The sequence below is a fragment of the Mustela erminea genome, chromosome 4 (genome assembly GCF_009829155.1).
Source record: "Mustela erminea isolate mMusErm1 chromosome 4, mMusErm1.Pri, whole genome shotgun sequence".
NCBI classification, from domain to species: domain Eukaryota; kingdom Metazoa; phylum Chordata; class Mammalia; order Carnivora; family Mustelidae; genus Mustela; species Mustela erminea.
In genome coordinates this window covers 131,383,217-131,399,571 of record NC_045617.1, presented here as the reverse complement: position 1 = coordinate 131,399,571, position 16,355 = coordinate 131,383,217, and the positions used below count along the sequence as shown (strand labels likewise).

General features: G+C 48.4%; 1 protein-coding gene across 5 annotated transcripts in view; it reads right to left on the bottom strand.

The window, feature by feature from the left end:
• Nucleotides 1-16,355, bottom strand: part of RREB1 (ras responsive element binding protein 1) — a 127,348-nt gene that overhangs the window by 58,242 nt on the left and 52,751 nt on the right. For 2 of the 5 annotated variants that reach the window (XM_032341023.1, XM_032341026.1), the window contains exons 1-3: nucleotides 7,038-7,165; nucleotides 6,192-6,404; nucleotides 785-874 (exon numbers count right to left, since the gene is read on the bottom strand). In XM_032341023.1, coding sequence (XP_032196914.1) covers nucleotides 785-874; nucleotides 6,192-6,362 — 261 coding nt within the window. In that variant the 5' untranslated portion in view covers nucleotides 6,363-6,404; nucleotides 7,038-7,165. The other 3 variants (XM_032341025.1, XM_032341024.1, XM_032341027.1) reach the window with 3 other exon arrangements.

Genomic DNA, 16,355 nt, shown 5'->3' with positions numbered 1-16,355 from the left:
GTTAAGAAGGAACATTTCTGCCCAAACCCAAGTTATTAAATGATGGTATGACTCAGTACTGTGCTATGATTTTAGTATCATCAATCCTTCTCGCTCATAGGCGGGATTTAAGAAACAAAACAAACGAGCAAAGGGAACAAAGAGAGAGAGAGAGAGAGGGAGAGAGAGACAAACCAAGAAGCAGACTCTTGATTCTAGAGAACAAACTGATGGTTACCAGGGGGAGGCACGTGGGGGGTAGGGAAACAGAGGAGGGGACCAAGGACGGCACTAACATGATGAGAACAAAATCATCCAGTCCCACTCCAAATACATGTATTATACATGTTGTCAGTCCATTGTTCTAGATTCATCCACGCTTCATCATGTGCCTTCTCCCACAGCAGGCAAGGAAGAAGGATAAATGTCCCATTACAGAAGCCAAAAGAAATCCCCAATTCCCTGCTGCACAACAGAAGCCTGTAGCAGTATGAAGGACCCATCTACGATCTCACTATACTAGGAAGAGACTTAGTTCAAACTGACATGACATGTATGACGAATGGTCTTCTGTTGTATGTGGTCCGTTAGCAAAGTATTTGTCCAAGTCTGAAAAGGTAATTCTACATTGACCTGGGATTTTGGTCACAGGAACCCGGACACACAAGACTTATTTCATAACCGCCCCTCAAGACTGTTCACATATTAAATCTAAATGGAGCAGAGACGCAGTTCATCTGCAGAGATCAAACTGCCTTCTCTTAACGAAGAATGCTTTCAAACACATAGAAAATCGGCAGCAAACCTGACGGATGTGCATGGTTAGCTGATGCTGGGTAGTGCAAATCTTTTCACACAGGGGACAGTTATAGGAAGACTTCTCCTCTTTCGTTTCCTGCAAAGACATAACACAAGGGAAAATCAAGTTCAATGCAGAGTTGAGCCCATGCAGAGTGGCTGACATGAGTTAAGTACCTGGGTCTCAAAAGCCAGAGCAATGAATGAGCGGAGAGCACGGGCTCCAGAGCTGTTGGGTATGAGCTTGGGAAGTCCCGCTCCTGTCTGCCCTGTTTCCTCAGGGGTCAAATGGGAAAAATAATAGCATCTACCACACTGCAGGGTGATGAGGAGTCCATCAATGAACACACACAAAAGGCTGGAACGGTGCCCGGTACAGGGTAAGTACCTCAACAAATAGTTGTGTTTTTACCAAACGCCGTCCCATTAATCATCAGCGAGGACCCAAAAATCAAGGATCAAGTCACAGCAGAGCTAGAAACAGAATACACTTCTCCCCAAGCCCTATCTAGGCAGCTCCTGTCACAATCTTCTACCTGGTCTTGAGGGCCCCAAGCACAGTCTTCCTAAGAAAACCCCATAGATCCAAAAGGGCGAGGCTTCAGTGCCCAGCTGTGCACCCAACAGGCATCAACTCGACCCTCTTATTTGCTGCCTGCACCTGCCTGACAATGCTCATAAGCACTAAGAATAAGAATGTTGCCCTTAAACAAAAAACAAAAAACAAAAAACAAAAAACCCTGGGTTCCTAGGTGGCTCAGTCAGTTAAGTGTCTGCCTTCCGCTCAGATCATGACCTCAGGGTCCTGGGATCGAGTCCCGCATGGGGCTCCCTGCTCAGCGGAGAGTCTGCTTCTCCCTCCGCCCCTTCCCCTGCTTTCTCTCTCTGCCAAATAAAATTAAAAAAAAAAAAAAAAAAAAAAAAAAAAATGCTGCCCAAACCACCGAGATAGGGAACGACAGACAACCCAAAATGAAGACTTCCACAGAGGGTGACAAAAGAACAAAAGAACTGGCTCACAACTTGCCGAGATGGCTCATCTGATGTTCCCTCAAAACACGTGGGACAGGCTTCCTGCAAGCAACAGATTTTTACCTTTTTAAGGAAAAGGACGTGCTCCTTCACTAGCCATATGCTATGGTCCCTCTTTCCAGATGTGCCTCCTCACCCACACAGCCCCTAAGCACCGCCACCTGTCTGTCCTCATCCCCAAACCAACAGAGTCAAGGCTTGGACACCTGTCCCAGGAATCTGAAATTCAGATGCTTAAGGACCGAGATCAGAGGGTTTCCCTGGTCAGTAGAATCACCTGGAAGCTTTTCTGAACTAGAATTCTAACCCAAACTCATATGACTTGCTAAATCCAATTGGGGGGTTGGGGGTTGTACCCCAGAAATCAACTTGTTTCATAAGCTCTCCAGGAGTTGCTCATACATATCCAGGTTTGGGGGGTCACTAAGTTACCCTCTTAGGTAACCATGAACCCCTGAATTGAAAGTTCATGTAGGGGTGCCTGGGTGGCTCAGCCGGTTAAGCGTCTACCTTCGGCTCAGGTCATGATCTCAGGATGTTGGGATCATGCCCAGAGTCAGACTCTCTGCTCATCGGGGAGGCCTGCTTCTCCCTCTGCCCCTCCCTTGCTTGTGCGCTCTCACTCTCTCTCTCTCAAATGAACAAATAAAAAAATCTTTAAAAGGAAAGGAAGACAGTTCCTGTAGCCCGAGGCCTGGGCTGAGCAACGTGGCAAGCCCAAGCTGAGAATGCAGCTAGGGAGGCCATCAGTCCTCATGGAAGCGTGAGACTAGGGAGCCAAAGACAGTGGACGTCACCGTCTCTAAGGCTGGACCCTTAGGCTTCCTTCAACAGACCTCTTTTTCCTTGTATTCATTTGAATGAGTTTTTGTTCTCTGCCAACAAAAGCCACCCTTGAACACTTAACTACACGCTCAACTCCACCCATGAAAATGTCGTGGTTTTTTTTTTTTTTTCCACAATCACCATTATAGATCCCATTTTCTGGATGAGGAAACAGGTAGAGAGAGGCAAGTAAGCTGTCCCAAAGGAGAGAACCGTGGGGTAGCAGACCCTGGAGTCGAACTCGGGCCAGCAGCTCCACAGCCGGGGCAGTAGACCACTGCGCTCTGGAAGTCTGAACAAAAAAGTATTAACTCCAAGGCCCAGAGAGGAAACACCCGTGTGGCTGGCTCATGAGATGTGATGAAAATACAAGTCACCCTGAAGACTCTGAACACAAATGGCAGCACAGGGCAGACAGGGTGGAGGGGACGCATGGGGATGTCCAGGATGGCCCTGCGCGCAGCAGTTCCCTCCCTCTGCGAAGTCCAACAGGCCTCATCTGAAGCCATACAAATGCTTTTCTAACCTGTGGCACTGGCTCTGAGGATGAGGTATGCTGCACGTTTTTTTGTTTGCAAATTAAAAAAAAAAATGGATGTTTAGTCTAAGGAAGTTGATTAACCCAGAGATGCTGAAGAAGTGCCACCATAGTCTCATCCCGTCACCCGTGCCCCTCCATCCTCCAGGGGCGTGAGGTGCGTGAGGTCGTGTGAGGTCGCTCGTCCTCGGCCCTTCCGACTCCCATGAGCACGGAGCTGACCAGCAAACAGAAACACCAGAAACACAAGTATTCCCAACAAAATGCGAGCACTCACTATAATGACGAGGGTGGTCTCATCGCTGGGCCAAAACTCAGTCTCTGGGGTATTTTTGTTCAATTAGTAGATTAAAAAATAATATATAAATTTATATTTATACACATATAATGATTAATAATTATATATTATAAATATATAAAAACATTCTTTTAATTTTTTAAAGAAAAATTCATGGGTAGGATGTCAATAAATGTTAAAAAGCAGGCATCCCTGTGGCCAAGCTCCTGAGGCAGCACATTTTTTAAAAAACCATCTTGGGGAGGGCACCTGGGTAGCTCAGTGGGTTAGACATCTACCTTGGGCTCAGGTCGTGATCTCAGGGTCCTGGGCTAAAGCCCCGTGTCGGGCTCGGGCCCCCTACTCAGCGGGGATTCTGCTCTTCCCTCTCCCTGCCGCTCCCCGCCAACCCTCCGGCATCACGCTATCTCAAATTAATAAATAAAATCTTAAAAAACAAAACTAAACAAAAAAACCATCATTCTGTGTTCATCTCGAGGCAGATACTAGGCATACTGAGCAGCTCCCTGGACTGTCTAGCACAGAGTCCAGGGTTTATCACGAACCGGAACCCAGACCTTCTCTGAGGCTTGGATGCGGCCCGCCGCAGACCCTAAAGCAGATCTACAGAATCCACAACAGTCTGGGAGAAATATAGATCCCTGGATTCAGATTTCATTTTTGCAAAGCAACCCAAGAGAAAAGAGAGCAGCCCAGCCGGAGCCCTGTGAATCCAGTTCTTGCGGCTGTGCTGCTGGAAGGAGCAGACTTCCTGAGCTGACAGATAAAATTAGCAGCTAATGTGATAACTAACCATTCCCTAATGAAACAATCTGGCACCCTCGTCAGCGTCCGGCTGTGGCTAATCTGTCCTGGAACTCAGTGCTAGTGCTGATGGGACTTCTCTCTCCAGGCGCCTGCTCTCAGCCGTGCCCGTATGCTCACAGGTAAGGGTGACGTATTCCCTCTCACCAGCTGTGCTCTGGGGTTTTGCATGCACTGTCTTTCCACAGTCCCTGGGGCCCAGACCCCCCTCTCAAACACTAAGCCAGTGACCCAAGGAACCCTGGAGGACATCGGAAGCAGATGAGAAAGGCTCAGGGACACTTGCACCATTTGCCCGCAGAGTGCCCTCCACTAACCCCGCAGGGATGGAGGAGCTGCTGGTCATGCTCTACAGTTCTACCCCCATGGTCTCTGAAGCACCAGGAAGGGACCAGAGCCTGGACTTGGGTCAACCCCACCTACGCCGGGGAAACGGTGCGTTCGTCACTACCCATGCCACTTAGTCTTGGTCGAACACAGAAGGATGAGGAGACAGTGACTTTTCGTATCTCGTTCATCCCAAAATGCCTGGCACCTGGGGCAGTTCCTGGCCGGAAGTATATACTGTGAAATGGGTGGGTGGATGGAGAGATGGACAGACAGATGGATGGATGGACAGTCATGTGAGAGTGGAAATAAACCTTTTCTTCCCAGAGCTAGCGCTCCTTCTTGACTCAGGCCACAGTCATACAGGCTGAGTATTTTCTCAGGTACCCATAGGAAGAGAGGCAGGCAGAGACAAGGGAAAAAAGAGAGAAAAAGGTATCAGTGCTCTGACCCTACGTCATCACGGAGCCCTGCAAGTCTTCAGCCGCGGGGAAGACATGAGCAAACGGACCCTTCTCCTATGTTGCTGGAGGGATTTTAGGCTGGTAAGACCCTTCCTGGAGGACAGGTTCTATCAGAAGCCTGGACTAATGTTCTAAGAATTTATAGAAAACCATCATAGATGGTGCTCAGACAATTCTGTAGAAGGAGAGTCACCGGACGATTATTAACGAAATAGAAAACAAATTCACAGAAGCCCAACGGGTTTACTTTCTAGGCCATCCCTGGTAATAGAGGCTATCTGGGAAGACTGCCTCTTCCCCCGAGGATTTGGTATAAGCCCATTAAGTACGTTTAACCAAAAATTCAGCGTGGCGTTCCTCAGTTGGGATTACGTGGATTCAGAGAAGAACAAACTACTCACCTTCTGCCTCACTCCTCGAGTTTCGCTGAATGTGTTGCTAACAGAAGAGACACAACTTTTCACATGCCCCCATGGGTACGTTAATTAAAAGATCCACCTTACTTCCCAAAGGAGGAGACACAGACTTTTGTTAACACATTAATTAGTCCTTCCAATCCTGGCCCACCCACTTACTCTTTCCCACGCCTCCTGACCTGATGCCCACTAAAAATTCAAGAGGACTAAAGTAGAATTCTCTGGAGTCAAATTCTGTGCTTTGTCAAGGATGGAAAGTGGAATGGGAGATTCAGCAAAACCAGTACTTATTTGCTACCTAATGTGAAGACAGTTAAAAATAATAATAATAAAATAAATCAAGAAGGAGGCTTCGAAAACCCAATTAACCATCTACATAAAGAAAGAAATGAACCATGAAACCGTGGAGGAGTACGTCAAGTTCTTTGCCTTGGCCAGCATGTGAAGAAAGCTTGCAATCAAATCAAATTACAGGACAGAGAATAAAGGATGCTTCCACCAATACTGACACCAGAGCAGAGAAAATTTTCTCCATGAGGAAACTGACATGCGCCCTGAGAAATGCCCTTTCGAAGCCTCTCGGTATGTGCTAAGTTCTGAACACGTCCAGGGTTTCAGCTTAGGAAGCTGGGGCTCAAGCGAACATCCTTCTCCCAGCGTCCTCATAGACTAAAGCCACCAGATGTCACAGCTAGTGCACAAAAGCTTACCTGGTTCCTTCTGCCAATCCGATTTGGTCCCGGAGGCTTCGTGGGGGACTTGGCGCTCTGGGGGCTCCCGCCATTCTCGGCGACCTTCCCTACACTCATTACCGCTGACATCATGGTGTTGACAGAAGACAAGTCTGAACCTTCCAAGCCAATGGGCGGACTTGACGTCATTGGGTCAAGGGTTTAAGCTTCTAAGAAGCCTCTGCCATAGAACTGAAAATCGGAAATCGCTGCTGTTGGTCACTGTGAGGTTTGGCGTCTGTCAGAGCCAGGGGGCGGCAGCCAGGGCTCCCATAACTGTTAAGTCAGGTCAAAACACCTAAAACCCTCCTTTGTTTAAGCTGACACTCATGCCCCAAAATGACTTAAGCTTTCACGTGAATGAGGCTCTGTCATGCCAGAGACTGATAACCTTGCTTCCTCCTTTCCGAGCGGACACACGGACACAACCCCCAACAGCAGCAGACACAGGTCTCTTGGCTTTCCCTATTCTTTCATTAGGCAGAATGGGAAAGTCTTGGCCAACAATTAGGAAAGCCCAGGGAGCTAATGTCTGGCCAGCACCCTCCTCATAATCCTAACACATGTGCTACTACATAAACATTCTAGACTTAACAACTAATGATGAGGGCTATCAGGTCTCATTTAACTCCACTTCCACAATACAGTGTTTTTAACAGGGGAGCCCGAACTGTGGAGGAAAACTGAGAAGCCAATCCTACCAGATTTATAACCAAATTTCATATCAACACAAAAAAAGACTGTTGCTTCAAATACACAAGTATGTCATGTACCTATACCCCAGAGAGTGGAAAGAAGAACCAACCAGCCCCCACTGTCAATTACCTCCATTTTCCGCCCCAACTCATACACTATGAGACCTTCCCCTGCTATAGCTATCATCCACGTGGAGTAGGAAAGGGGTCTGCGTTCGCTTCTTTTTTTTTTTTCTTCTCTTCTATCACTTGTTGACACTGGAAGGGAAGCAAAGGCAAAAAGATTCAGTGAAAGTCTTTTGACCCAGGGATGAAAAAACTGAAACCATGTATTTGTCGTAATCTCAGGCCACTCTATTCACGAGAATACACAAAAGGGAGGAGGTGATATTTAAGTCATCCTTTTCTTCCAAAACCACCTTCTGTGTTTGCTTTTTCAACCTTTAACTGATGTTCCCTACAGTGCTGTCACCCTCACTCTCAACAGCCGAAACAATTTTGTGGTATTTTACTTTCCGGGGTTCCCATTTATACCCACATTGAATTTTCCTTCATACCCTACACCCCAGTCCCCCACATTCAGACTCCTTCTTGACCCTCCCCTTTCTGTCTCTGCCTAAAACTGACCAAAGATAAGGCTGGCAGGAAAGGAACTCACGAAAATCTCATGGTCTAGAAGGCATTAGGTCAGATCTAAAAAGAAAAGTGGTAATACGAACAGAATGACCAAATGAAACACCATGGCTTGTGGCCATTCAGCCCCTTCTAGTTCCATACCACGGCAGTAGGTACAGCCAGAAGTAAGTCTGCCGGTAAACTACTTTCCTCATTTTCTCTGGGAAGATATTCTAGAGCGAGAGCCCTGTCAGTAAGCCACACATCCTATTATCCCATAGCGGGCCTCAACTGGACTTTAGTCAAAGATCAAGCTCCTTATCTCAGCAGCCAAGTGAAGGCTTAGAACCACCACCAGAAAGAACATGATTTCTTGTGGTTTCCTCCTCCAACTTCAGGGGATGTGACCTAGGATATGACAAATGGTAACATGCAGAGTGGCTACAAATGTGTCCAGCAGCACAGCAGGAAGAACTTGGGGATATAACTTTAGTAAGTGATGGTGCCATCAGCTCAGAAGTCTCGAGCTAAAATCTTACCAGAGGAGCCAAAGAGAGTCTTAGGAACGGTACTTTTCTCGTCAAGAGACGAAATGTGCATTCCTTGTGGACAGACATTTTGAAGATAGGGTTGTAACGGGTTTCCAAATGGTATAAGTAAAAGGACGTGCTGCAGAAACGTGCAACTACTAAGATAACTTGGTGGAACGGTCCCCCGCACATCTTTCCCACAAAGGGAGAAGAGCTACATCCCAAATTAATGAAAAAACCAAACTGCTGTCCTGTGAAGTTTCTCCATGCTAGGCCTTTTAGAACTGCGCTTCAAACTGTTTTTAATGGTGTTTGAAAATTCACTTGGGATTTTTCTGTCTAGGAAAAATCGTGAGACACAAGCACACGCACGTAAGTGTGCATACACAGGGGCACAACCGATTTTTTTCCTACTGCATTTCTAAAAGTATCGTCAGTTCCCTAAAACTGTTGTAATCAATCAGCGTATACTTGTCTGTTTGACTCAAATAAGTGGATGCCTTCAATCTTAAAACCATCTTGTTCTTTCAAATATATTTCCTCCTTAGTTTTATCTACAGCAAATTATGAAATAGCTGACCATAACTCTTTATTGGACTTACATTATGGCAGTAAAAAGAAAGTTAACCTTTCTAGTGGTCTACAAGAGCAGTTTAGGAGATAATCTTGCTTTTGGCCCAATATACACTTAGGAAAGAAAAATGTGGTCATTTACTGAAATCTGGGAATAGGTTAAACACCCCTAGGACTCAATGTTAAAATTGTAAGTTGTGAAAATTATATTCTATCATTGAACAGGGAAAGGAAAATGCACAGCGAAGACAGTCAACATGAAAAATTAAAATTATAAATATAAAATCAAAAAATATATTCAGGTAACAGAGCCAGATTACTAGTAAGAATTTTTGTTACAGTCATTATAACATCAAACATAAATTCTTACAAACACCCTAAGTGTCTTCAATATACAATCTCTATCCATAGCCATGAGAGCTAAACAACACCGGTGCTGAACATTGATTGTAAGGGTTTAACCCTATTGGAAAAGAAGAAACGCACACTTGTTGTTTCCCATTTTGTCTGGACAGGAAAACATATGCTACATTTACTTCCTTTACCTAGTTTACACGTAAGTAAGTAGCAATATATTTTTTCAATAGAGACTTCTCATCTCTGGTCAGAAAATGCAGTTAGCGAAAACAAACCAGCAGCTACATTGTTTGAAAAGAAGAGCCCAGTTATTAGACTCATCCCTGAAAAGCTGTTTCAGAAGCAACCCAAGGAGCTTTGGTTTTTACTCCTGTTTGCTCTTGAGTCTTATACTTGAGTTCTTTCTGGTTTTGGGAGGATGGAACAGGGAAGGGAAAGGACCTGGTGTAAAATAAGGGAGCTCACTGCTCCAGGTTATGGGGAAAAATCCACGTTAGCATTAAGGCACATCTGTGCACGGATTTAACCAGAGGCCAGGTGGCCCGGACCCATGCCCAACGCTGGACTACACTGGGGCAATAACCCAAACTGAAAAACCTAAACCTTCCGAGATTTGATCTGAGGGATGAAAGTGGAACCGTACAGCTTAAGGTCCATTTACAAAGCGTGTTTTTCTTTAGGGATATTAATAGTCTTGGCATCTTCATGCTTCCCTTTGCTCCCTGACACCATCCTATGCATCAGGCCTGCTACTGGGGAGAGCAAATAACAACAATAAAATACTGACAATGAACAAAATAAAAAATCACTGGCCCCATTCTAATACAATGTGCTCCAACTGGAACCAGAGAGGACTGGGAGCTCCGATGAAGTTCCCAAATCACAGATAAGAAGTCAAGTCTTCATCTTCATCGACAGGGCCAAGTAGACTTGCCAGGCGTCTGTTATTTGAAACAGTCTGAATGGTGGGGGGCAGTGGGCAGGGAAGAGGGGTGTCTGAAGCACTACTTCCTATGAGACCGACACTCGACACCCCAGATTTCTCCTCCCACACTTCAGGCCCACTGGATCAGGAGGAGCTAGCAACTCAGGGTCACAATTTCACAGGTTTTGCAGCAAGGCCTCAGGAGGACCAGGGGGTAGAGAAAGAGCAACTCAGAGGGAATGTGGGGAAGGGAGGGGAGGGGAGAGAAGACTCAACACTCCAAGTTATTGTGACTCCAGGAAAGTCGATCCAGTTTAACTGACCTGTTTTCCTCGTCTTATCAAGCTGGCCCTCCTTATTGAGGGGCTGGCACTGGCGGAGCCCAGACGTGGGCAGGGTCACACCTCAAAGCCACCACCTCTGGCGTACAGAGTCGGAGCAGCCTGCACAAATGAGAAAAGGTAACATGAAGGGGGAGTCAAGACCAGAAATGGTCCCATCTCTGCATCCTTTTCTCCACTTAGCAGCGGGAGTCACAAGTTAAGGACATAAGCTTGCATAAGCAAGCTTCCGGCTCCCAGTGTGCCTGGGACAGAAAGGAATCCCCCCCACCCCACCAAAGCACGCCCCCATGTCGGGTGCACTGGGGGCAACATTGCGTGACAGCAGCTAGGACCGCTGGCCCCGGCGGGGGGGCGGGGGGAGCTCCAGGCATCCCAGCAGCGCGTTAACAGCCCATGCAGACGGACTTCCGGTTTCAAGGGCAGAGAGAACAAGACCACACTAAGTGCTACGGTTTCAAGGGCAGAGAGAACAAGACCACACTAAGTGCTATCAGCAACCGAGTGGCAAGAAGACAGCTGGAGAGAGTGGACAACATGGAACCAAACAATCCTTTAACGGAAGGACAGATGAGTACACCTTCTCCTGAGTGACAGGGGAAGCACCCCCGACAGTTCAGACAGGACCAAGCTTCTCCTTGCTGTAGGGAGGATACAGAAAACTTCTCCAGTGACACATGCCCCCCTCAACCCACCCCCCCCCCCGGCCAAGAGTTTGAGCACATGCGCTCTGGGGTGCCAGGGGCCTCCAAACCCTGCCCTGGAAGAAAGCTGGCCCTCTGCAAAGTCCGGGAGCCCCAGAATGCGGCCTTCCGCAGCCTCCCCCAGAGCTGCAGCGTTCAGCCACATCCCGTTTCTGAGAACAGCACCCCAAAGCTGAACTGGGGAGTGCCCAAGCGGGAGATGGAAGGTTGTACACCGAACCGCCACACAGACGAACGCTGTCGAGAAACACCTGCTTGGCCCACTTTCTGATTTTTATCCCCTCTCCGAGCGTCTGGAGGAAAGCGGCTCTGTGAGGCTACACGCCCCGTTATCATCTTGAACGTCACTCACTCTGCCCACGACAGGTTCCTGAGCACCTCCGACAGGCAAGCCCCCCTGCTGGACTTGCCAGTTGGGGGACAAAGTGCCACCAACCGGGCTGCAAGCCGCTCCATGGAGACTGCTGACATGTGAACTACACCTCACTGTCGGCAACTCTCCAACTTTTCTCTTTGCCCCTTCTCCTTCTGAAAAGTTCTTTGGATCTTGAGCCAAGTATCAAGAAACTAGGAGTAACTCATAGGGACAGCCCCCCGGTGGGAAAGAGACCCCGTAAGCCCCGAGGAATCCTTATTACTACCTTAGTAATTCTCAATGGTTTGGTGGCGGCAAGAAGCTCTTTAAGGGTCTGACAAAAAAATTAAGACCTTCCCAGAGAACGATGCACATGAGGCTATATATAGCCTCAACATTTCCCTTCAGCATCAAGCGTTTAGGGAGCTCAGAAACTCATCCTGGGGGTAAGGAGGATAAGAATCCTGCTTTTACTTGACATACAAGTCACCTTCCTTTAAACTATGAATCAGGTCAAGCTTATTAAAATTCTCATCAGGTTTTAGAAATGCAGAAACATCCTTGCAGATCACCCCCACCCAAACTTAAAGATGCCTAGGGTAAAGTGAAACACTGTGGGAGAAGAAAAAAACAAAACACCACCACAAAAAACAAGCCAGATTTTCCTCCCTTTTTATTCATTTCTTAATTCACAGCAAATTTCAAGCCAATTTTTTCAGGATTTTATTTATTTGAGAGAGTGAGCAAGAAAGAGAGAGAACACGAATGGGGGGAAGGGCGGAAAGAGAGGGAGAAGCAGGCTCCCCACTGGGCAGGGCGGCCAACAAGGGGCCAGACCGAAGGACCCCAAAATCATGACTTAAGTCAAAGTCAGACACTTAACTGACTGAGCCACCCAGACACCCCTCACAGTAAATTTTAATAGGAAGAAAGTCGAGCGCAACAGCTCCATGGTTGTTTTCTAGAAACTACCACCATCTCCAAATAAAGTGAATTATAGTTCAATGTATAATTATTAAAAAGCCACCGTCACAGAGATGAGCCTCTGGAATTTAAACTTTCCAAAATATAACTACGACTCTCATTAACATTTGAACTTACCCTCCCCGCTCATTTAAAAAAGATACTTTAAAAAAGTCCACCAAGTAATCTCCTCAGTACACACAGGGACCCAGAATGGGAGCATGGTGACCCGACACACTTGACCCTGAAACTTCTATCTTCTGATCTTGGATGTAAAGGATCTGAATACTGAAGACATCTTGCAATAAAGCTGAGGGACAAGGGGTTACTGGGGTTCCATCAGGCCTGAGGTATTCACAGAACTCAGCAAGTGGATAAGCCCAGGACAGTTCTTGGAAGAAAATTCAAGATACCCTTCACCTCTATCACCATCGCCTGGGTGGGGCGGGGTGGCGAGAGGAGGAGGAAAAAGAGGGGAGAAAAAACCAGGTGAGGAGAGCCTGTGTCCTAGAAGGTGACTCGAGCAGGAGAATGTGAGGAGCACAGGCTGGGAATCTGGAGGGAAGGGTCTCGGGGCTCCTGCGGGGGGACGCTGAGTTTGCATTCCCACCCGGGCTCTGTCCTGATTCACTGGAAGCAGGATGACTTGGAGAGGGCAGAGGTCCATCTGTGAGGATGAGGGGGCAGGGAAGGCTGGCCTCCAGCCCACAGGCCCCCGAGGAGATAAGGGACAATGCTATGTAAAGCCAGAAAGAAAAGATTAAGGAGCCTGTCTCCAGGTCCAATGAGATAGCAAAGGGGAGATGAAAGATAAAAGGGAAGATCGTCTAGAAACAAAGCTTCTCAGCTTCTGAAAACCCAAAGGATTCTTAAGTGAAATCTAAAATCTCTCCTAAAGGCCTGCGGGACAGATGGGGTAAGTCAGATGCCTAGGATGACAGGAGAGGCCCATGGATGCTCTAATAGGGGGCTTTATAAGCCGCAAGGACGTCTCTCTTAGACCGAGCTCCGTCAGAAAGGAAAATACTCTTCCGTCCCTCTTGTCTAGGCTGGGGATAAAACCGAACCAGACGAGGTGTCGCACCACGGCAATGCCCGTTCTCCCTGGCCTGCAAAGCGTGGGGCAAGCCTGTCTCCTCTAACCAGGACAGCCTCGTGTGTGCTGTGAAGGCTGACAGCTGTGATGACGGCTCTGAGTTCCAGGACGTTGATGTGTTTCTTGGCGATGGGCTCGGTCTATGCCTTGAACGGGGCGGCAACCCAGGCAAGTCACCGTCTCCCTCATTGGCATGGGCTTTGGTCAGATGAGGCCTTGGAGTGGCCCATGGAACGCTCCAGCAGGCTGGGCCCAACTCGGCATCGGCAACGCGAGCTGCTCCGGCCAGTTCTGCATTCTCCCTGCTGGGTGAGGGGGGGACGGTGAAGACCATGTATGTGGGCCCTCCCACGGGGCTGGCTTCTGAGGTCTGCCTCCAAAACATCCCCTCAAGATGACAGGAAATAGTGAGACCTTCTAACCTGCCATTCAAAGCTCCCTATGCTCTGGCCTTCCTTTACCTTCTGGCCTTCCTGCCGAGGGTGACCTCTCTGTTCAGTTTCTTCTCCCAGAATGCACCTCTGCATGCCAGCCCCCTCCACTCCTATCTCTCAGGGGCTACCTTTCACACTTCATTCCCACTGAGAGAATTCCTGAAGCTCTTTGTTATAAAACTCTGACTCTGCAATATTAATACCAACACTACTGATGATGATGGCAGCTGCTGGGTCTTGAACACTACTTGCCACACGCTAAGTACAGCATCTCACGGCGTCCTCCCAGCCACACCCGAGGAGCCCTGGTCCCACTATACAGATGAGAAAACTAAGGTGCAGAGGGTTAAGCAACCTGCGCCGAAGATCCGGCAGCAAAGCAAAAGCGTATCCAGCTTCTAAACACTGCTGAGTTTCTTCTGGACAAAATCTGCAGTCCTGGCACAGGGCTGGAGAGAACAGATGCACTCCCTCAATCACATTCTCTGACTCGTCACAATCATATTCTGAGTCACTTCTGCCCTTCCGGACTGCTCGGCACCTGGCCTTGCATTTCTGCCTGTTTCTAGGCAGGGAAAGGACCTCTCTCACACCTTCACCTCTGCCTTCCTCTCTCTGGCAGGATGCATGGCTGGACTTCTACCTCAGACTGGAAAGTTCACTGCACAGGGCAAGAGTCTGCAAGCACTCACTGCCCTTGCTGTGCAAAGAGATGGGGGATGGGGGCGGGGGGGTACCTCCACATTCTACACCCTTGAATTCTAGAAGGAGAAGGAAACTGGAAGGAAGCCACCAGGCTCTGCCTGAAATCCTGAACAGCCCAGTTCTGCCCGAGTGACTGGATCCAACTGATCCACCAGTGTGACCTCAGAGGCCATCTATGTCCCCTAGGCCACTTCTGCTTCCATGCATATGGAAATGCAGGCCTGGAGTGAGAGGAAGGAGCTCTGGCAGGAAGCCTACACGCGCAGGTCCTGGGGTTCCAACAAGGTGTCTGTGGGGGGAATTAGTGGGGAAGGGCAAGAGATAGGGAACACAGAAGCTTGGGAGGACGTAGGCACAACGGCACAGAGCAAAAATGACGTAAACACCACGTGAAGGGAATGTCAGTCTCATCCAGCCAGTGAGAAGTTAACTACTACTGATCCTGCCACACAGGCCACCCCAAAGTGTGGTCCCCACGAGGGAGCATCAGAGGACCTTTGCTAAAAATGCAGACTCTCAATGTAGGTCAGTCAGGTCGCTATGCCCTACACCTGAAACTTAACTGACACAGCACTTGTATCAAGGATTGTGCACTAAGACCAAGAGCAAGAAAAAGAAATAAAGATGCTCAGGCCCCACTCCAGAATGTCTCCATCAGAAACACTTCCAGGGATGGGCCCTGTGAGTCTGTATGTTAGCTCTCAGGGGATTCTGGCGAAGCCTTCGGAACCAGCGTTCATTTTTACAGAGAATTCTACAAGAAGGCTGACACAAAACCAAGGATCTCCCTGAGAAACTTTCCTTCTGCGAGAATTTGGAAGGAGCCACTGTTACAAAAACCAAGGTGCTAGAAACTCGGATCTCAGTTCTAATTTTAGCTGTACCCACGAGGATGAATGAATGAATGCATTAATGAGTGAAAAGAAAGAAAGGAAGGAATGTAGTGTGTATGTGTGTGGGGGGGTTAATTTATGCAAGGCCTATTTCAGCCGCTCAGGAATGGGGACATGTCAGATGTGAACTCCAGACAAGGCAGGGCCAGCCTGCAGTGCTGCGCCTCGGGGAGACTCTGGACCTTCAGAGCCATCTCTACAGCAAATGGCATCCGCCAAGCTGTCACTCCTGGGAAGTCTGCTCTGGGATGTTCTCCACAGTCAAAGCCAGCTGCCAGGATTTCTGGTGGTCCTGGACACCCTCGCGGGCCCCACAAATTTCTCTGCTGCTCACGGGAGTATGTGCGCCCCAAAGAGGGCAGGTGAGAAGAACACTCAGGGAGGAGAGCGCTGAGGGAAGGCAAACCGGAAGAAGCCCCATCCGCCTCAGAGGGAGCTCAGGGTCTCCTGCGCTGTGTCTCTTAATGGGACTCTCGGATGGCGAGGGACAAATGGAGCAGAGGCCATTCCTCCAGCCTAGAGCGGCTGCCCCGCACCAGTAAGGTCTCAGGAGCCCCCATGGGTGCCAGGATTACCACAGGCTGCTGGCTCCCCCCAAGGAAGGTTCACTATCCTCGGGTAAAGGAGCATTTCAATATTCGGTTATGTCCGGGTGGGGGGCACGGAGACAGAGAGAGGCAGCTCAGGGGAGTGACAGGTCCCATGCTGGAAGCAGTTTCTCTCATAAAAATAAAAGTCACTTGCGGACATTTTGATAGTTACGGGACACACACACTTCAGCAGGGAGCCAAGCGCTGACTGGAAGGCAGGCTTCTTGCTGACCAAACTTCACCGATGAAATTTACTCTCCAAAATACCAACCCCTGGAAAGACGGGCTGATTTCTGCGCCCGCTGGTTTATGAAACCGTCCGTGGGACCCTACTCTTCTTCCTGTATGTCTCCACAGGGCTCTTGGC